Below are 23,422 nucleotides of genomic sequence, written 5' to 3'. Positions count from 1 at the left end.
CAAGGAACACACCAGGCAGGTCCGAGATACTGTTGTGAAGAAGTTTAAAGACGGATTTGGATACAAAAAGATTTCCCAAGCTTTAAACATCCCAAGGAGCACTGTGCAAGCGATAATATTGAAATGGAAGGAGTATCAGACCACTGCAAATCTACCAAGACCTGGCCGTCCCTCTAAACTTTCAGCTCATACAAGGAGAAGACTGATCAGAGATGCAGCCAAAAGGCCCATGATCACTCTGGATGAACTGCAGAGATCTACAGCTGAGGTGGGAGACTCTGTCCATAGGACAACAATCAGTCGTATATTGCACAAATCTGGCCTTTATGGAAGAGTGGCAAGAAGAAAGACATTTCTTAAAGATATCAATAAAAAGTGTTGTTTAAAGTTTGCCACAAGCCACCTGGGAGACACACCAAACATGTGGAAGAAGGTGCTCTGGTCAGATGAAACCAAAATGGAACTTTTTGGCAACAGTGCAAAACGTTATGTTTGGCGTAAAAGCAACACAGCTCATCACCTTGACCACACCATCCCCACTGTCAAACATGGTGGTGGCAACATCATGGTTTGGGCCTGCTTTTCTTCAGCAGGGACAGGGAAGATGGTTAAAATTGATGGGAAGATGGATGGAGCCAAATACAGGACCATTCTGGAAGAAAACCTGATGGATTCTGCAAAAGACCTGAGACTGGGACGGAGATTTGTCTTCCAACAAGACAATGATCCAAAACATAAAGCAAGATCTACAATGGAATGGTTCAAAAATAAACATATCCAGGTGTTAGAATGGCCAAGTCAAAGTCCAGACCTGAATCCAATCGAGAATCTGTGGAAAGAACTGAAAACTGCTGTTCACAAATGCTCTCCATCCAACCTCACTGAGCTCGAGCTGTTTTGCAAGGAGGAATGGGAAAAAATGTCAGTCTCTTGATGTGCAAAACTGATAGAGACATACCCCAAGTGACTTACAGCTGTAATCGCAGCAAAAGGTGGCGCTACAAAGTATTAACTTAAGGGGGCTGAATAATTTTGCACGCCCAATTTTTCAGTTTTTGATTTGTTAAAAAAGTTTTAAATATCCAATAAATGTCGTTCCACTTCATGATTGTGTCCCACTTGTTGTTGATTCTTCACAAAAAAATACAATTTTATGTCTTTATGTTTGAAGCCTGAAATGTGGCAAAAGGTCGCAAAGTTCAAGGGGGCCGAATACTTTCGCAAGGCACTGTATTTAAAAAAAAATTAGTACTGTAACCAAAACCATTGGATTCTACCTGCGGGGCTCACTGTGGAAGTGTGTGTGTGTGTGTGTGTGTATACTGAAAGTCTCACTACCTAAAATGGCTTGTTTCTTGCTCTATCAAGTAAATAAAATATACTGTGAAGGTCCATGGCCTTGTTCTCCCTGGCTTGCAGAGTTGCCTAATTTGAGTAGATGAATTAAGGTCGTGCTTGGTTGAGCGTGCATCCTAAGCTCCATCGTTTTCTTACTGGCTTTCATTGTATAATATATACACTGTGTGACATATGTGTCTCATCGTGGCCTTTGTGCCCAAAGGTGCCGGCTATCATGATGGCTTTTTTCAATGGTGGGACCATGTTGATGCTGGCTGTGAATTTTGCCTTTAACCTCTATGTTTCCAAACCATGGTGACCACACCCAATTATAGCAACTTAATGAACTACTGTTCCGGTTGACCCATTCAAACTATACAAGGAAACGCGTTCGAAAGGAGAGCTGTTCAACCCTGTCATCGGACAAAAATGTGAATCCCCTGCCATCAGACGTACAGCACAGTCAGCACTGTAACTAACAATCAACAACAATGTTAAGCTCATTCCAGGACCAGGGAAATGTAATACTCTGTCCTATGAAGTGGAACTAAGTGGAATCCATGTGTCCAGATCATACATTATGAGGAGGTGGTGTCTCAGTGGGATGGCTTTACGAGCAGAAACAATAGAACACACTTAAAAGCTAACTGCTCATCAGCAGCACCTCAGACTCTCAATCCGTCCTTTGCTTGAGAAGTAAAACAGTTTTCTATGGGATACTTCTGGTCCATTCACCCATACACAAACACATTGCTATCTTAACTGGTATCAAATGTCTCTATTTGCTGTATGATAACTGTACACGACAGTACAGATACATATTTTTACATACATGAGTGAACTGATAGCAGAGGCTACTAGCAGAGCCAACAGAGCTGGTTTGTTTACAGTATAACCAGTATTTAATCCTGTGAAATACATCCTGCATGACAAGTAAATAATACAACACAAGGTTACTGCCAGTTTCTGTCGTCACATACACATATGGAGAAGTATCTAGGCTTATAAACAAGCTATTACAGTGGAGACAGGTAATACACTCTGATTTGAGGATAAATTGGACAAATACAAAATTAATAATCTGTCATGATAGTCTATTGTTTTGATAACAACCCACACACTGTATGAATTTCACTTTCATTGGTTGTGCATGCCACAAAATGCATTCTGTTAAAACATTTCCCTAATGTCTGAATAAGTTCACGAATTATGCATGAAGAGTAACCTTGCCTAAGACCTTGAGACTCATGTTAGCAGTCAGAACTCATGTTCAGTGGGCTTATGCAGTCTAGATCCCCACAGACAACCTGGGTTCTATACGCATGTGACAATCATTCTCGAGGCATCCAATATTTATTCAATAAAACATTTTTTGTTTCACTCTTACCTGAGAGCTTTTTCCTTTGCTAGTATCAAAGATTTGAGTGGATTAAGGTGAAGATTCCTCATTGACAGCAACACCTACATGACAATATACTGTATTAATTAATATGACGGATCCTATGCAGCTCTTTGATACTACAAACACACTGGCTGTGTTTTGCTTGTCAACAGCAGAGCTCTCCTTGGCCTGCCTCCATTACAGTGTCGAAGGAGGAACCTTAGGCTGGGCATGATATAAGAGTGTGGGGGAAAATTCAGCTGGGAATACATTGCTTTGGAAGGAAACTCTACATATGGTTTGATTTGATACCAGCATCTCTCAAAAATGTTCTCAAGAACTGAGTCTGCAGAAGTTATATTTTATGACCTTGTTTTGCTCACATCAAGGATTGTTGGTTCTCATGCACCAGTCCAACAGATATCAGAAGGACGTTTTCCAATGATGGATTCCAGTACCACATCTTTCAGTCAGTGTAAAAATAAGCTTCTAAATAAAGAGTATAGACCAATAAGGGTGGTTATTACTCACCGAGTGGTATATAAATGTCCGGCATGTTGGAGTTGATGTTGAGTTGACCCCTCAGAGCCCTGGGCCTGGGAAGTGCTGCCCTGCCAGCGGTTGTCATTTGCTTTCCTACAAAGGGTCTTATTAATCTCCCTCTCCTCTGATCTACTGTACCTCCCCACCAAGCACAGCATGCTGTCACTTGTCATCAGGGTCTCTGAGGTTCTCCCTAAAGTATGTTTGTGTGAATCTGATTCAGTTTTGTCTCCATCATAATTTAAAAATCTTATATCCTGCAGGATACAAATGAGTGCATCGATGACGTGGTCCCCACAGTGACTGTACGTACATACCCCAACCAGAAGCCATGGATTTCAGGCGACATCCGTACTGAGCTAAAGGGTAGAGCTGCCGCTTTCAAGGAACGGGACTCTAACCCGGAAGCTTATAAGAAATCCCGCTTTGCCCTCCGACAAACCATCAAACAGGCAAAACGTCAATACAGGACTAAGATTGAATCGTACTACACCAGGTCCGATGCTCGTCAGATGTGGCAAGGCTTGCAAACTTTTACAGACTACAAAGGGAAGCACAGCCAAGAGCTACCAAGTGACACGATCCTACCAGACGAGCTAAATGACTTCTATGCTCGCTTCGAGGAAAGTAACACCGAAACATGCATAAGAGCACCAGCTGTTCCGGGTGACTGTGTGATCACGCTCTCCGCAGCCGATGTGAGTAAGACCTTTAAACAGGTCAACATTCAAAAACGCCGCAGGGCCCGATGAATTACCAGGACGTCTACTCCGAGCATGCGCTGACCAACTGGAAGGTCTGTAATACCAACATGTTTCAAGCAGACCCCCATAGTCCCAGTGCCCAAGAACACTAAGGTAACCTGCCTAAATGACTACCAACCCATAGCACTCATGTCTGTAGCCATGAAGTGCTTTGAAAGGCTAGTCATGGCTCACATCAACACCATTATCCCAGAAACCCTAGACCCATTCCAATTTGCATACCGCCCCAACACATGATGATGCAATTTCTATTGCACTCCACACTGCCCTTTCACACCTGAATAAAAGGAACACCTATGTGAGAATGCTATTCATTGACTACAGCTCAGCGTTCAACACCATAGTGTGCTCAAAGCTCATCACTAAGCGGCCAGGCACGACTCCAACACCATCATTAAGTTTGCCAATGAATGCGGGCCTCCTGGGTGGCGCAGTGGTCTAGTGCACTGCATCGCAGCGCTAGCTGTGCCACCAGAGAATCTGGGTTCGCGCCCAGGCTCTGTTGCAGCCGGCCGCGCCCGGTAGGTCCGTGGGGCGAAGCACAATTGGCCTAGCATCGTCCGGGTTAGGGAGGGTTTGGCTGGTAGGGATATCCTTGTCTCATCGCGCACCAGCGACTCCTGTGGCGGGCGGGTGCAGTGCACGCTAACCAAGGTAGCCAGGTGCATGGTGTTTCCTCTTGCATATTGGTGCGGCTCGCTTCCGGGTTGGATGCACGCTGTGTTAAGAAGCAGTGCAGCTTGGTTGGGTTGTGTTTCAGAGGAGGCATGGCTTTCGACCTTCGCAATAGGACCCTACACTGTCTGAGAGCAGTAGGACCCTACACTGGCTGATAGCAGTAAGAAAATACACTGAGAGCAGTAGGCCAATACACTGTCTGATAGCAGTAAGAAAATACACTGAGAGCAGTAGGACAATACACTGTCTGAGAGCAGTAGGACAATACACTGAGAGCAGTAGACCACTACACTGTCTGGGAGCAGTTGGACATTACACTGTCTGAGAGCAGTAGGACACTACACTGTTTGAGAGCAGTAGGACTTTACACTGTCTGAGAGTTGTAGGACAATACACTGAGAGCAGTAGGACCCCACACTGTCTGAGAGCAGTAGGACCCTACACTGGCTGATAGCAGTAAGAAAATACACTGAGAGCAGTAGGCCAATACACTGTCTGATAGCAGTAAGAACATACACTGAGAGCAGTAGGACAATACACTGTCTGAGAGCAGTAGGACAATACACTGAGAGCAGTAGACCACTACACTGTCTGGGACATTACACTGTTTGAGAGCAGTAGGACTTTACACTGTCTGAGAGTTGTAGGACAATACACTGAGAGCAGTAGGACCCCACACTGTCTGAGCAGCAGTAGGACAATATACTGTTTGAGAGCAGAAGGACAATACACTTTCTGAGAGCAGTAGGACACTGCACTGTCTGAGAGCAATAGGACATGACACTGTAAGAGAGCAGTACACTGTCTGGGACAATACACTGAGAGCTGTAGGACTCTACACTGTCTGAGAGCAGTAGGACATTACACTGTCTGAGAGCAGTAGGACAATACACTGTCTGAGAGCAGAATGACAATACACTGTCTTAGAGCAGTAGGACAGTACACTGAGAGCAGTAGGACCCTACACTGTCTGAGAGCAGTAGGACAATACACTGTCTTAGAGCAGTAGGACAATACACTGAGAGCGGTAGGACAATACACTGTCTGAGAGCAGTAGGACAATACACTGAGAGCAGTAGGACCCTACACTGGCTGAGAGCAGTAGGACAATATACTGTCTGAGAGGAGTAGGACAATACACTGAGAGCAGTAGGACCCTACACTGGCTGAGAGCAGTAGGACCCTATACTGGCTGAGAGCAGTAGGAAACTACACTGAGAGGAGTAGGACACTACACTCTCTTGAGAGCAGTAGGACAATACACTGTCTGAGAGCAGTAGGGTTATTACACTGTCTGAGAGCAGTAGGACAATACACTGAGAGCAGTAGAGCAATACACTGTCTGAGAGCAGTAGGACCCTACACTGTCTGAGAGCAGTAGGACAATACACTGTCTGAGAGCAGTAGGACCCTACACTGTCTGAGAGCAGAAGGACAATACACTGTCTTAGAGCAGTAGGACACTACACTGTCTGAGAGCAGTAGGACAATACACTGTCTGAGAGCAGAATGACAATACACTGTCTTAGAGCAGTAGGACAATACACTGAGAGCAGTAGGACCCTACTTACACTCTCCCCAAGATGCTTCTGTTTATTCAGTTGCACAACGAACATTCCATTCAGAAAACCATTCCGGCACCTTCAATTCTGAACTCTCTCACTCCGGCAAAGCTCCAGTTTCCCTTTTCACCAATCCTGTTTAGTGCCACAGGTGTCTGGAGTTGACTTTGGAAAGCCTTGACTGTAAACCATTGACAGCACAGGCATGGAGAGCCCAGCCTCCCTACAGAGTAGTTGTAGTGAGTGAGGGGACCAGGAACAGCTGGTAGTAAACCAGTCTGCACTATCGAAGCCTGCAAGAACATTCCTTTCTGAGTTCAACAGGAGAGAGAGGACCCTCTCCATTGCCCCTGGATGTTCCAGTGCAGGGTAGAGCATGCACAGGGAGGGACACTGAGGTACTGTGGAACAGCATTAGCACATGGCTCTGTCTAATGTATTGGGAGGTGGCTGGATATAGTGCTGTTCTTCAAAACAATTCAGTTAATAGTCAGAGATCAGAGGAGCCAGAGGTAGTATAGTATAGTATAACATACTTAGGGTTTAATGGTCAGAAGAGATAAATATAACAAAACAAAAAAACAACTTTTGATGATATGTTGTTGTGCAAAATCGTCTGATTCAGTCAAAATATTAGCTCTGAGTAATTTGATGATTGATGGATGGAGAATACATTTCCTGCAGCATGGTTTCTTGATCAACAGAGACACTAAGTGAGCAATAAACATGGAACAGTTAAGTGTTAGGGAATATTTTATTTCTAAGTACAATACAGAAAATGAGTGGTCCGAAAAGAAAACATGTATTTTGTGCCCTTGTCATCACGCCAGGCAGAGAGAGAGAGAGTAACATTAAGAAGAGGATTATCATGACACAATCATTCTAGGCTCAATGAGACACACTCATTGTAATCTTCAGCTGGAGATCGTGAACAGGGTCTTTATGAAGGCTTTAAAGTGCAAAGAGTGTTCCTCTTTAGAGATGACAATGCACGCTCACAATGACTTTCTCAAGTTTATAGCTCTTTGGCTCTGTGCATCCTGGAATCAAGTTGAATAGGAAAAACAGAGTATAGAACAATCATCAATATTGTCTTTTCCATGATAATGTGAATTCAAGCTTTAGAGGCCCAGTTGGTGAGAACCCCCCCAAAATTGCCTTTAAAAGAAAAATTCACATCCATCTTCGATCTGAATACGTTTTTCCAGTTATGAAAAGAATCTAACTCCAAAATTCCCCAAAACTTGACTGTCTGACACCACGTGATGATGAAGACGAGTTAATGTGGTGAGACAGAGCAGCATGAGAGTGTCCAATATGCTGTAGTAGAAGAAGTGGTCCAGTATGCTATACCTGTTTCCAGTAGGTCCAGTATGTTGTACCTGTTTCCAGTAGCTGTCCCGTATCCTCTTTCCAGTATGTATGTGTACAGTATGCTGTACCTCTTTCTAGTGTGTTCAGTATGCTGTACATGTGTCCAGTATGCTGCACCTGTTTCCAGTATATGTCCAGTATGCTGTACCTGTTTCTAGTGTGTCCAGTATGCTGTACCTGTTTCTAGTATGTGTCCATTTTGCTGTACCTGTTTCTAGTATGTGTCCAGTATGCTGTACCTGTTTCTAGTGTGTCCAGTATGCTGTACCTGTTTCTAGTATGTGTCCAGTATGCTGTACCTGTTTCTAGTATGTGTCCAGTATGCTCAACCTGTTTCCAGTATATGTCCAGTATGCTGTACCTGTCTCTAGTATGTGTCCAGTATGCTGTACCTGTTTCCAGTATGTGTCCAGTTTGCTGTACTGTAGGTCTCACCCTCGGTCTCACCCCTCACCCTGTCACTTTCCCTGTGTGGAGAGCCTGTTGAGGCAGGCCTGACGGAAGGCCGGTCGGTCCCTCATCTCCAGCACACAGTCTCTCACCATCTCCATGAACATGGCGGGCCACAGTTTGTAGAGGGACTCCCTCTTCAGGTTGGTGTCAGATGCCCTCTGGACCTGAGCCTGTATGTACTGCTCCATCACGGCTCCGCACTCCGATGACGACTCCATAGCACCCTCCTGAGGAGATCCAGGGAACAGAGGACTGTTAGCTTTGACACTGATGAGAGGAAGTCTCCATTGATCATCCTATTGGATAGTAATCATGTTACATTGTAAATCAGTGATCCTCAATCCTTCTCCAGGAGAGCCACTGTCTTCAATAATTTTATTGGCAAAATCAGGTGTTTCACTGCTCAAGGAGCAGGATTGAGGATCACAGCTGTAAATGTATGAAACATGCCCTCAATAAAGCTGCTATAGTATGAAGCATCAGGTATACAGTGACAGGTAGTGGTGATGTCTACAGTAGCAGAGTGAGTGCAGCCAGTCTATCCTGGTCCCAGATCTCTTTGTGATGGAAGAGATCTGGGACCACCAGGCTAGACTGGCTGCTTCCACTCTGCTACTGCAGTCATCACCACTGGGACCAGGCTACAGACAGAGTGATAGTCTGAGAGTGCTGACCTCTGGGCTCTCCGCTCCCACATTGCAGCAGTCTCTACTGGGGTAGTTGAACAGGGCTCTGCTCAGGCCCTCTCCCAGCAGCTTGCCGTTGTCACGCAGCTCCTCTGGGCTCAAGCCTGCACGGCGCCCACGCCCCTCCAACAGAAACTGTAGCTGACGCTTCCTAGAGAGAGAAAGAGGCAGGGAAGGAGGGAGCGAAAGAGAGAGAGGAGGGGAGAGGGAGAGAGAGACAAAGAGAGAGAGAGAGAGAGGGAGCAAGAGAGAGAGAGAGGGAGAGAGAGAGAGAGAGAGAGATAGATAGATAGAGAGAGAGAGAGAGAGAGAGAGAGAGAGAAACAAAGAGAGAGAGAAAGCGAGAGAGAGAGGAAGAGAGAAATAGAGAAAAACAAAGAGAGAGAGAGAGAGAGAGAGATTGAGACAACGCAGAAGTGGTTTGTGGGTCGGGTACTGTGTTTTTTTGTTTCAGAAAAACTAAATGACCCTCACTAAAGAAGTCCATATCGGTCCGATAATACAAGACTAGCAAAGGTCCGGTGCACTACATTTTTTACACTAAATGTATTTGAGTGTTTACCAGCATTTGTAACTTCAGCCTGATGATTATCTGTACAAAACAGTTAATCCGATAATACTTGTGGGATATAAAAAAAATGTGCTTGAAATATGTTTAACAGTTTCTTGAAATGTATACATGTTCATATTTTTTCATACTAGTCCCCTGTGGGAATCAAACCCACAACCCTAGCATTGTAAGCACCATGCTCTTACCAACTGAGCCACATCATATCATCACAAACCACTTGATGTGTCAATGTACTCAATTACTGTATTGTGCATTGTTTTTCTTCATGGTGATGGAAAGTCTACCTGTAGAAACCTAGATGACCAGCCTATGTACTATACAGTAATGTACATTTACATGAAGTGGTTTGTAATGATAGTAAATTAATACTGCACAAAAAGTGGTTGTTTCCCATGTTATTTGATCAAAAAAAATATTTAATTTGATGAGGATGTTTTGTGCCTTTATGTCTTTACCCATAACTTTTCACCATTTAATGTAAATGTTGAGGACAGGGTTTTGTTCTTTCTGGATTCCATTAGAATAACAATCACAGAGGAAGGGACAGGGCAACAACTCTTACAATTCCAACTATTGAATTCTGCAAGATACTCTTCTTAATTATACTACCTTATTTGCCAAAGCGGAAATGCTGAATTCTTTTTTTTTTTTGCCCACGCTATTAGACGTCTATATCAGTCTGCTAATACTAGTATTGTGTACTTTTGTGAAATTGTTTTTTTCAAATAATAATAAATCTGATTTCTCAGGGTGTGCTGCAGCAGGTGAGTTAGACATGTCTGGGGCATCAGGGCATCCAATAACCCTGCCAGGGACAGTGCCATCGTCAAAGAAGGGAATAACAAAGTATCACAATACACGTTTCGACAAATAGTAATGGCATTCACTCAATGCTCCGCATTAACACATCTGTCAAGACTGGTATCAGATACTATTAGAGTAGTGCCAACATGAATTCCATGGAAGCCAAGTCAAACAACTACTTTACGAACAATGAATTGAGAATGATAAAGTACTTCTACATAAATGTAGTTAATTTGTACAACTTTTTAAATCAGTTCTTTGTCAGTCGTATAGTTTTCAGCAGCAGGATTGGTACAGATGTAACCAGGATGAGAACATTAATAAAGGATGTTAGCTACATCAAACGTCCCTGTCCATCATTATTCATCTCATGAAATTCAGCACTGCACCAACATGTTCCAAACGCTGGTGCCAGAACTCTGGAATAGTCATTGAGACGGAGGCTGCAGGCTAAAATACCTACTGGGATAAGTGTGTGTGCTTGTGTCGGAGACAGAGAGCCTGAACACTGTATGTATAGGTGGGCAGAGGATCAACTGAGTGGTGTGTATCTATCAAACAGCCCCATTCACCATAGCTGAGCATGTACTCTACTGTACAATTATACTGTACTGTAGAGTGGAGGTTGAACGCAAACACCCCAGTATAACAGCCCACACCATCAACTTAATTCACTGAGAAGAAGGATGAACCACTCCTACATTGGGTTCAGGAATCTTTTCTGGCCTCCAGTCATTAGTATTGTATCACAGACATGAATGTCAAAACTATCACATGATGGTTCACACAACGGGACAAGCTGTCCCCCACCCCAGAATTGCCTATCTTCAGGCCTTTTGGCCTTCTCCCATGTTCAATGACTTTTGATTATGACTTGGTCCTCAACCGCAATACACTAAAAGCATTATAGCCATCATAGCCTTTGCTCTGGCTACCTTCACAGCAATATCTGCCCTACCCATGACCATATGTGTTCCCACATGGATTGTCCAAACCTAACTATGACTGTATAATGTATAGCTCTGGGTTATACATGTCTGTACTGGATCTGAAACCATTTACTGATGACTAGAGTGAACTCCCATCTTAATTATTACAGGACTACACTCTCCATCTCTGAGGAGAGGTTTTCCTGGAAGGACCAAACTACAGGGAGTAGTGTGCACTGTGCAGAGGCTGAGAGGGGAAAGTTTAGACATTGTTTTATATGGAAGGTTAAACCTTAATCAAATACACACACATTACAGCACTTAAAAGGTTAGGGCTGCTGCAGAGTAGGTCAGTGGGCTCAGTTGGGGGGAAAAGGGATGCATAAGGCAGCTCAAGGTAAAGTATTGTTTGATACTCAGACATTTCTTCCATGCTCCGCTCTAGAAGGCCCAGGGGTGTTGTGGGTAATCATACAGAGTGAACCTGAAGGGACAGATTAAGGAAGTGAACTAACTGCCATGCTCGTCCATTTCTCACAGCGAACGATAAAAACGGCAGCTGCTAGGGACAGACAAGCCCTGGCCTGTCATCTCAAGGCCTCACACAGACAGAGATATACAGTACATTTACAGTACATTACACATACCTGTGGCACACACACATGCATAAATAAATACACATTGAAAGACATTCCAAAGCCACAGCCCTTGTAAAACAATATATTAGTCAGATACACATTACACACAAAACGCTCTGGCACTCATTCAACTTTTCAGAACATATTTTGCAGTGTACCAAGTGTATTGTGATTCATAAAGAGGAATTCATTCCAGCCAACAGGGAAGTAGGGAGATTTATGATATGAATTACCTTAGGCTGCATGTTTGATCTCCATGGAGTGGCCGTCACATCAATTGTTTTTTCATCTGCCCTGTACCAGTTTATAAAAACTGTCTTTATAATATCAAGTTAATGTTCAACTAGTATTTCTGGAGAGGTCAAAGTTCAAGTTATCAACCATACTATACATATTAAATACTTATTTGACAAAACTATGCATTATCACGCAATGTCAGCAGGTTAAATCGAATACCGTTTCACTGTTGATCTGAAAAGAATGATCAGCTCCCGGCTATTGGTAAAGCGTGGTCCTTTGTAGCTCAGTTGGTAGAGCATGGTGCTTGTAACACCAGAGTAGTGGGTTTGATTCTCGGGTACACCCATACGTAAAAATGTATGCACGCATGACTGTAAGTCGTTTCGGATAAAAGCGTTGGCTAAATGGCAAATATTATTGTGTTTTCTATATCGGGCGTCAGTGAATGTGAGTTATTAAAGAAGAACTGGAAGCCAGCAGAATGGCAGTTTGCCAATTAACTTTTAACAGTATTCTCCAGACAGACAGACAGACAGACAGACAGGGCTCTGCTCGGGGCACTGAGAGAGACACCACTACAGCATGGCATATTTTGCTTTGCTTGGCTGTGTTTCAGGGACCAGGAGTGATATAGTTGAAGAGCTGTTGGCTGGGGAGAGGAATGGGAATGTGAGGATGGTGCCAGGTACCCACCCTACCCCTGCACTTCCAACCAACTCCCTATGGCTCCTCGATGGCAGGCTTTGTCTGTGCATCACACACAGACTCATTAACATACGCACACACACACACACACACACACACACACACACACACACACACACACACACACACACACACACACACACACACACACACACAAACACACAAACACACACACAAACACACAAACTCACACATTACACAAACTGATAAACACACTCAGACAGGTTCTCTACGGTACAGTGAACACCTGTAATTAAAGTGTAGCTAATGTTTTTGTTTGGTAACCTGAGTGAGCGCTGTGTGTTAATCAGTGCCAGGTACCAGGTGTGCCAGGTACCAGACTGTGGCCATGTCCGAATACTGATACTTACATACTACATACTTAAACTGCATACTATGTACTCATTGTTGGATTCTATTTAGCACATTATGTTTAGCACATTATATTATATGGCCATACATTATATGGCCATGTCCGAATACTCATACTTACATACTACATACTTAAACTGCATACTATGTACTCATTGTTGGATTCTATTTAGCGCATTATGTTTAGCACATTATATTATATGGCCATACATTATATGGCCATGTCCGAATACTCATACTTACATACTACATACTTAAACTGCATACTATGTACTCATTGTTGGATACTATTTAGCGCATTATGTGCGTAAAAAAGTACACAGTATGCCACGGCAGCAACACAGTAACGGCTCCTGACTGGTTGAGTAGGTGGGGCGGAGGCGAGTACAGGTGGATTTTTCCAAATTAAACAGACATGCATTGCACTAACAGGCCTGGTCATTTCCAATTTGATTAATTTCTCTAAACTCTGAATATAATATGCATGGAGTTATAGGCCTATTCAGGCTGGTTATAGGTAGACTGTCACACTCAACCTGTACTGTAGTCCATACAGCCCATCTATCCTATTTAAAAAGGACTGACGACAGAAACAGATCATTTGGTTAAATTTCAACATATTTAACAGTGAAACTAAAGTGCTGTAACATATATACGTTCAACTAAATAGCCATGTACACACACCAAAACTTTTAAAATGTTCAAATTAAAAGACTATTGCACAGAAAACGTGGACTGTCGGGTGCATCGTAAATTCAGAACCGCAGGACAGCAACATAATAAACTAAAGTACTGATCATTGGGAACCATCCATAAATTAAATAATTAAATGGGTAGCCACGCCTAAAAAACTAGAACAATTCAAGTGTCTAAATCAAAAGGCCTGACTAACATGACATCAATACCACATCCTGAGTCCACGGTGCCGACACATTAACAAATCAAAAGGCCTGACTAACATGACATCAATACCACATCCTGAGTCCACGGTGCCGACACATTAACAAATCAAAAGGCCTGACTAACATGACATCAATACCACATCCTGAGTCCACGGTGCCGACACATTAACAAATCAAAAGATGGTTTAGTATTTCGTTTAAAAGCTCTGACGATGGCCAAGAGAACAATAAATCCTTTTCAATGAGAAAACAGAAAGCCCCATAAAAAAATATAACCAATTCTTCTGTTTTCAAAGATGTATCCTACGACGCAATACTAATTTTAAGGAGAACAAAAATGACTTATCCTACATTTGAACACCACTGCAGGAGCTTTGCTATTCAGCATCTTCCCAATTAAGTAGCCAAGGTTGTTGTTTGGCTACTTGAACAGAACTAGGGCCTATCACCTCCAGCCCACCTCTTCCAATGCATTATGTAAAAGTATTCATGTATTTGTACTACATGAAGAATAAAAAGGAACACGATTGAAGTCGGAAGTTTAAATACATACATTTAAACTCAGTTTTTCACCATTCCTGAGATTTAATCCTAGTAAAAATTCCCTTCTTAGGTCAGTTAGGATCACTACTTTATTTTAAGAATGTGAAATATCAGATTAATAGTAGACAGAATTATTAATTTCAGCTTTTATTTCTTTCATCACATTTCCAGTGGGTCAGAAGTTTACATACACGCTATTAGTACTTGGTAGCATTGCCTTTAAATTGCTTAACTTGGGTCAATCGTTTCGGGTAGCCTTTCACAAGCTTCCCACAATAAGTAGGGTGAATTTTGGCCCACTCCTCCTGACAGAGCTGGTGTAACTGAGTCAGGTTTGTAGGCCTCCTTGCTCGCACAAGCTTTTCAGTTCGGCCCATAAATGTTCTATGGGATTGAGGTCAGGGCTTGAGATGGCCACTCCAATACCTTAACTTTGTTGGCCTTAAGCCATTTTGCCACAACTTAGGAAGTATGCTTGGGGTCATTGTCAATTTGGAAGACCCCTTTTCAACCAAACTTTAACTTCCTGACTGATGTCTTGAGATGTTGATTCAATATATCCACATCATTTTCCATCCTCATGATGCCATCTATTTTGTGAAGTGCACCTGACGGCTGCGTGGTCCCATGGTGTTTATACTTGCGTACTATTGTTTGTACAGATGAACGTGGTACCTTCAGTTGTTTGGAAATTGCTCCCAAGGATGAACCAGACTTGTGGAGGTCTACACATTTTTTTTTTCTCAGGTCTTGGCTGATTTCTTTTGATTTTCCCATGATGTCAAGCAAAGAGGAACTGAGTATGAAAGGTAGGCCTTGAAATAAATCCACAGGTACACCTCCAATTGAATCAAATTATGTCAATTAGCCTGTAAGAAGCTTCTAAAGTCATGACATCATTTTCTGGAATTTTCCAAGCTGTTTAAAGGCACAGTCAACTTAGTGTATGTAAAGTTCTGACCCACTAGAATTGTGATACAGTAAATTATAAGTGAAATAATCTGTCTGTAAACAATTGTTAGAAAAAATACTTGTGTCATGTACAAAGTAGATGTCCTAACCGACTTACCAAAACTATAGTTTGTTAAAACTTCTTTGGGACAGGGGGCCGTATTTTCACGTACGGATGAAAAGTGTGTCCAAAGTAAACGGCCTGCTACTCAGACCCAGAAGCTAGGATATGCATATTACTTGGATATTTGGATAGAAAACACTCTGAAGTTTCTAAAACTGTTTGAATCATGTCTGTGAGTATAACAGAACTTATTTGGCAGGCAAAACCCAGAGGACAAACCGTTCAGATTTTTTTTGTTTTTGAGGTCACTCTCTTTTCAATGGTTTTTCATTGGGAATCCAGATTTCTAATCGATTTTCCTGCGGTTCCTATCGCTTCCACTGGATGTCAACAGTCTTTAGACATTGGTTGAGGTTTTTCCTTTGAGAAATGAAGAAGTAACACTGTTCAGAATGAGGCTCGAGGGAAGTGTACTCTTTGTTAGAGGCGCGTGTCCTGAAAGCACGCTCCACATTGTTTTCCTCCGGTATTGAACACAGTATATCCCGTCTTCAATTTTATCGATTATTTACGTAAAAAAATACCTAAAGTTGCATTACAAAAGTAGTTTGAAATGTTTGGACAATGCTTACAGGTTTGAGATATTTTGTAGTCACGTTGCACAAGTTGGAACTGGTGTTTTTCTGGAGCAAACGCGCCAAATAAATGGACATTTTGGATATATATTGACGGAATTAATCGAACAAAAGGACCATTTGTGATGTTTATGGGACATATTGAAGTGCCAACAGAAGACGCTCGTCAAAGGTAAGGCATGAATTATATTTTTATTTCTGCGTTTTGTGTCGCGCCTGCAGGGTTGAAATATGCTTTTCTCTCTTTGTTTACTGGGGTGCTATCCTCAAATAATGGCATCGTTTGCTTTCTCCGTAAAGCATTTTTGAAATCTGACACGTTGGCTGGATTCACAACAAGTGTAGCTTTAATTTGGTATATTGAATGTGTGATTTCATCAAAGTTAAATTTTTATAGTAATTTATTTGAATTTGGCGCTCTGCATTTTCACTGGATGTTGGCCAGGTGGGACGCTACCGTCCCACATATCCCAGAGAGGTTAAAGCTGAAAAGAGCATGACATCCGGACATTTAAAGTTTACTCGATTTTCAAAATGACGCATACTTTTTTTAATAGGAATGACGGCCTACTATTTAGTATGCAAGTATGGGTATTCAGACGGCCTGTGTGTGTCAGTTAGTGCCAGTTACCAGGTGCTGTGGGTAGGGAGCTCACCTGGACTCCTCCAGCAGTACTAGCAGGCGGCAGCGTGGTGTCTCGGTGGCAGCGATATGACCCAGCGTCCCAAACAGACGCTCTGCAGAGATCATGTCATTCATGGTCACCTGATGCACACACACACCCAATATAAATGCATTCACATACACACAAGAGAAAAGGAAAAGGGTATCAGCTAACACATTGTTCAGAACATTACAGCACAAATATGCTGAATGAAAAAACATGTTAGATTTTTTCTGAGTGTTTAGGTGGACCTGACCTCCAGGTTGTTGATCTTATGCAGGTTGAAGTGGTGCAGGCGGTAGATGAGGAAGGATCTCCACAGGGAAAGGCTGACTACAGGGTTCCCCTCTGGGTGGATGGTCAGCTGGTCCAGACGTCTCACCTGGGCCAGAGCAGCCAGCTGAGGAAGACGGCTGACGTTGGTCTCCAGGAAAATCAGATGCTGTATGGAGGAGACCATAATAAGTCAGGAAACCAGTCAATGAGTGGCCATATCAGTATCCTATTGGCCAATGAGAACCCTCAGTTTAGAACTCCAACAGAGCGCATGTGTTACCATGGTGAGAATATGACACCTATCATAGTAGCCAATGAGAATACTCTTTATTGAACAGTATGTAATCTGTAGCAAATGTGTTCTCACAGATAGGTTGGGGAACTTGACCCTTATGCGTGGCAGTGTTGGCACGATCGCATCAAAGTGGATGTAGCGGAAGGCTATGACAGTGACGGCCCCTGCAGTCTGGACCCCCCAGCCTCTCTCCAGGGCCTCCAGTGCTCCGAGGCCGAACAGGCGCAGGGTTTCCCCATCCAACTCCGCCAGGTGGCTGTCTGACAGGGAGAGGCTCTGCAGGTTGACACCCCCTGCCTCCAGGAGCCTGGAACACACAGAGAAACAGACAGTCAGCACACACACCTGAGGATGGGGACCTGATTTGTTAAGGAGGGTGCCCAGTCCCCCTTAGTAATTTGAAACATGATGATGGCTCCCCAGGTACATTAAGTAATACCCACCTGGCCAACCCTCCACCCACCTGGCTCAGTCACAAGTTTCCAGGATCATTAAGACAAAGGTATCTTAGTTTACATGTGTCTGAAGAAGTGGGCCAATCAGTGGATGGGAGAGAAACAGCAGTGAGCAGGGTAATCAGAATTAAGTGAATGTAACATTTGTCTTTCAATGCTGCCTAATTTCTCTCCATTCTCTGTGACAACAGTTGAAGTGCCCTTCCCTGATAAGGAGTCGTGAGAGTAGAGAATCAGGATGAGTCTCAGGGAGACATGATCTCTCTGTCCCTGTTGGAGCCTCACTAGCTGCCCTGGGTCTCTCTGCCTTCTCTCCCTGCCTCCCAGTCTGCTGACACTCAGGGGACCTGCTGCATACCAGAGGATCATATAGCTCCACGGACCAGCAGTCCACACCAGCCATTAGAGTTCACCCACCAACAACCTAATCAGTCTATTCATATTTCACACCCTTAGAATGTAACATCGCAGAACATGGAAAAAGAAAACACAAAGGAGGATTAATCCTGACACTATTGGAGCTGTAATCCTATAGGCCAAGTCTTGTTGGGCTGATTGTTACAGAGTCAGGGGAGTGAAACAAGGCTTATTTAAAAAGCCATCGTTGTTGTCACACACCAAACCTGATCCCCTGGAGGTCACTTCTCTCTCTCTAGAGGACTGAGGACTGACTCCTACCCTCCTCTCATATCTCTGTCTGCTGGCCCCTTTCAGTGCATCTAAGACCTGGCAAGATGCTGTCCAGGTAAGCAGAGACAAAGAACAGAGAGGAATCAAGGAGAGTGGTCTGACAACCTGTAAGAGAGGCTTTGTACTGTGAGCAAGAACAGGAAGAAGAGATGATACAAAGATGGTCAGACAGGTGTGCTGACCCAGAAAGAGAGGGCTGAAGAGAACAGGGATGGTTCTGGTACAAATGAAGGTGTATTGGAACAGAGGAGAGATTAAATATCTGATTGACTTGTGATGATCATGTAATAACCATGGCGGGACATTCTAAAGACCACTATCAAGGCTGTGGCTGCAGAGGGGCACAAGGGAGCAGTTTGTTAACCATCTGCAGGGTTACAGGGCAAGAGCTGACTCCAGCCCTAGGAGAAAGAAAGGTGAATGTGAGCCAGAGAGATTCAGGACACCAGGGTTAAAGGTCACATAGCTACAGTGTTAAGCCGTGTTAAGGCCACCATGACTACTGTCTCTCTATAGGACCTCCTGTGTGTGTGTGTGTGTGTGTGTGTGTGTGTGTGTGTGTGTGTGTGTGTGTGTGTGTGTGTGTGTGTGTATGTGTGTGTGTATGCGTGTCTATGCATGCATGCGTGCGTGTGTGTTTGCGTGCGTGCGTGCAGTGAGTGAGTGAGTGAGAGTCAGTGAACCGCCCATGGCTGCCTCAGAGTTCAGTCATTAACGCCTGCTGTAATACAGACGGACGGACGCACACACACACACACACACACACACACACACACACACACACACACACACACACACACACACACACACACACACACACACACACACACACACAGGGAAACCCAGGCCCCACGGAGCAGAGCGGACAGGCACCAGTCAGTGAAAGACGGTGCTAATCTTCAGGACAGGTGGCTTTGCCAAAGGTACTAAATCAAAAGCAGTTGGACAGACAGACAGAGACAGATAGAGAGAGATAGATAGATAGACAGAGAAAGTGAGAGAGACCAAGAGAGAGAGAGAGAGAGAGAGAGAGAGAGAGAGAGAAAGGAGACACTGGGTAACATGTAGTTAGAGTAAAGAAGAGTGATGGTAACTTTTCATCCCTTTCTGAGGAAGTCTGGAAGCATGCCATCAGCCCACTCTGCACTCTGTCATGTATTGTTCCTGGTAATCACTCTTGATAGACTGCCAGGTGCCTCCAAATCTCCTCCTGAAACTCTTTGTGCCCTCATAGCCTCTTGGAGGAAGAGGAGACACAAAGATGATCAAACTGAGGAGTCTAACTGTGGAAAACATTTCCTGATGTGTTCAGCAGCTCTGAACAAAAATGCAATTATCTGGATCTAATCCAGCAGGAGCTTCAAAACTATGTCTGTCATTTCTGAGCAGCTATAACCCATCAATTTGACATGTATTAAATGAGCCTACATGTGTCTCCAATTGTCTAGCTACAGTATGATAGCACCACATAAGAAACATGGTTATTTAGCTTGTCATGATGTGAGAAGAACCTTTCAACATTTTCTAAACTGAAAGAAAAATAAAATTGTTCAAGCAATTTCTCTATTAGCATGGTAGCAGATCTGTACAGTGTCTGCAATAAAGCAATATAGAGACAGATCTGGAACCAGGGTATTTCTGTATATCTCTCCTGGCATGATGTAGACAAAGATCTGGAACCAGGCTAATTTGGTGTATCTTTGGCATGATAGGTAGCCTAGTGGTTAGAGCGTTGGACTTGTAGCCGAAAATCTGTCGTTCTGCCCCTGAACAAGGCAGTTAACCCACTGTTCCTAAGCCGTCATTGAAAATAAGAATTTGTTCTTTGTTCATGCCAAGTTAAATATAGGTAAAATAAATTAAAAATGATGTAGACACAGATCTGGAACAAGGCTATTTCTGTGTATCTATGGCATGATGTAGACACAGATCTGGAACCAGACTATTTCTGTGTATATTTGGCATGATGTAGACACAGATCTGGAACCAGACTATTTCTCTGTCTATGGCATGATGTAGACACAGATCTGGAACCAGACTATTTCTGTGTCTATGGCATGATGTAGACACAGATCTGGAACCAGGCTATTTCTGTGTCTATGGCATGATGTAGACACAGATCTGGAACCAGGCTTTTTCTGTGTCTATGGCATGATGTAGACACAGATCTGGAACCAGACTATTTCTGTGTATCTTTGACATGATGTAGACACAGATCTGGAACCAGACTATGTCTGTGTCTATGGCATGATGTAGACACAGATCTGGAACCAGACTATTTCTGTGTATCTTTGACATGATGTAGACACAGATCTGGAACCAGACTATTTCTGTGTCTATGGCATGATGTAGACACAGATCTGGAACCAGACTATTTCTGTGTCTATGGCATGATGTAGACACAGATCTGGAACCAGGCTATTTCTGTGTCTATGGCATGATGTAGACACAGATCTGGAACCAGGCTATTTCTGTGTCTATGGCATGATGTAGACACAGATCTGGAACCAGGCTATTTCTGTGTATCTTTGACATGATGTAGACACAGATCTGTAACCAGACTATTTCTGTGTATCTTTGACATGATGTAGACACAGATCTGGAACCAGACTATTTATGTGTCTATGGCATGATGTAGACACAGATCTGGAACCAGACTATTTCTGTGTATCTTTGACATGATGTAGACACAGATCTGGAACCAGACTATTTATGTGTCTATGGCATGATGTAGACACAGATCTGGAACCAGACTATTTCTGTGTATATTTGACATGATGTAGACACAGATCTGGAACCAGAATATTTATATGTATATTTGACATGATGTAGACACAGATCTGGAACCAGACTATTTCTGTGTATCTTTGACATGATGTAGACACAGATCTGGAACCAGAATATTTATGTGTATCTTTGACATGATGTAGACACAGATCTGGAACCAGAATATTTATGTGTATCTTTGACATGATGTAGACACAGATCTGGAACCAGACTATTTCTGTGTATCTTTGACATGATGTAGACACAGATCTGGAACCAGAATATTTCTGTGTATCTTTGACATGATGTAGACACAGATCTGGAACCAGGCTATTTCTGTGTATATTTGGCATGATGTAGATGTAACATTTATTTTTATTTCTACTTTGCACATTCTTCCATTGCAAAACTACCATTCCAGTGTTTTACTTGCTATATTGTATTTACCTTGCCACCATGGCCTTTTTTGCCTTTACCTCCCTTCTCACCTCATTTGCTCACATTGTATATAGACTTGTTTATACTGTATTATTGACTGTATGTTTGTTTTACTCCATGTGTAACTCTGTGTCGTTGTATCTGTCGAACTGCTTTGCTTTATCTTGGCCAGGTCGCAATTGTAAATGAGAACTTGTTCTCAACTTGCCTACCTGGTTAAATAAAGGTGAAATAAAAAATAAATAAAAATTAAATGAAGTGTTATGGTTTATTGAAGTGTTTCTGAGTGGTGGTGGCATCAGATTCTCTCGCTCATTCCCACACTTCCTTCTCTCATCATAAGTAGAACTTGAAGATTGATGTGCTTGCCCCTCCACCTGCTTGGAGACCCAGCGTGCCTCTGTATTAATGAATATTTACATAGCATGTGGGCACTGATGTCTCCCCTCTAACTCTCTGGCCAGCCCCAATATTGGATTTCTGGGTAATAACTCTTCCCTCCTGTCATATCTCAAGGGAACAGAGAATGAATGAATCTTCCTCTAGTCTGCTCACAAAGGAATATAAAACAGAGGCTACTATCCAGCAGTCGGACGGGCACACACACACACACAGACACGCAAGCTTGTTCCTGCGCGCACGCACACACACACACACAGACACGCAAGCTTGTTCCTGCACACACGCACGCTCACACACACACACGCAAGCTTGTTCCTGCACGCACGCACACACGCTCACACACACACACACGCAAGCTTGTTCCTACACACACACACACACACACACACACACGAAATTCACTAAGCACTCACAGAGACAACCATTCTCCTATTCCATCTCTCATCCCAACACACTAAAAGGGGTTCCCTCCTTCCTCCATTCTAAACGCACTGTCAACATTTGCTCCTGTCTTAATTCTTCTCCAGCTCGGGTCGGGCTGCTAATGACAAACAGAGATGACATCACGTTTCCCTTTACCTGCTGAGGGGCAGGGTCCCATTTCAGTCAACCCATATAATCTACCACTCCAGCTTAGTGTGGAAAGGGGAGCTTGAAAAGGCCATTGACTATACTGATAAACACCTACAGCATAAATACACCAATTCTAGCCAACTAGGTATAATTGCACAAGGTTAACCAAGGTTCATGCCTCTGTGTGACAAGTGTTCTGAAATTACGAGGTGCATGACTTTCACTGGGCACAGTGAGCTAGTTTCTCAAGGGAAGTGAAATCAAACGATTCCACTAACCTGCAGATTGCTCCATCACATCTATTCATGTTTATGTGGTTGTTAATTACTCAGCAGGACTTTAGCTGGCCCTCTCTCACATGCTCTTATAAAGTGTCTTCATATGGCAGCAGCAGTAACGTGTGAACTGTCACACGCTGATTTTTCTGTGATGAATGTGAACATTGCCGGTCACACCCAGGGAACAACAGATAGCATATCCAGAGCTAATGGATCTAATGATGCGGACGCCAGCGGTTATTCTTTCTCAGAAGCAATGTGGGGACAAAGCAGAGGGCAGCCTCCAGGCCCTCCATCTCTCAGAGAGGAAAACCCTTCACACTAGGGGGTCCCCCTGCTCCCCCTGCCCCCTCCCCGGTCCCAGAGCAGAACCAGATGTGGAGGACAGAGAGAGACAGGCCCAGCTCTGCAGCTCTGCCCAGCGTGTGGGAATGAAGAACCCTGTCTGTCT

At 43.4% G+C, this 23,422-nt stretch overlaps 1 protein-coding gene across 7 annotated transcripts in view; it reads right to left on the bottom strand.

Annotated features, from left to right (window-relative positions):
* Positions 1-6,779: 6,779 nt before the first annotated feature.
* LOC110526577 (leucine-rich repeat-containing protein 49) overlaps positions 6,780-23,422 on the bottom strand; it is a 60,346-nt gene continuing 43,703 nt past the window's right edge. For 5 of the 7 annotated variants that reach the window (XM_036980968.1, XM_036980969.1, XM_036980964.1 and 2 more), the window contains 5 exons: positions 17,442-17,676; positions 17,055-17,240; positions 16,790-16,899; positions 8,768-8,930; positions 6,780-8,320 (listed from right to left, as the gene is read on the bottom strand). In XM_036980968.1, coding sequence (XP_036836863.1) covers positions 8,099-8,320; positions 8,768-8,930; positions 16,790-16,899; positions 17,055-17,240; positions 17,442-17,676 — 916 coding nt within the window. In that variant the 3' untranslated portion in view covers positions 6,780-8,098. Of the gene's footprint in view, positions 8,321-8,767; positions 8,931-9,161; positions 12,709-16,789; positions 16,900-17,054; positions 17,241-17,441; positions 17,677-23,422 lie in introns of those variants that run through there. The other 2 variants (XM_036980965.1, XM_036980970.1) reach the window with 2 other exon arrangements.

Source organism: Oncorhynchus mykiss, chromosome 6, assembly GCF_013265735.2.
Source record: "Oncorhynchus mykiss isolate Arlee chromosome 6, USDA_OmykA_1.1, whole genome shotgun sequence".
NCBI lineage: Eukaryota > Metazoa > Chordata > Actinopteri > Salmoniformes > Salmonidae > Oncorhynchus > Oncorhynchus mykiss.
The sequence above is the reverse complement of the archived record's forward strand: the minus strand, read 5'-3'. Positions and strand labels throughout refer to the sequence as shown.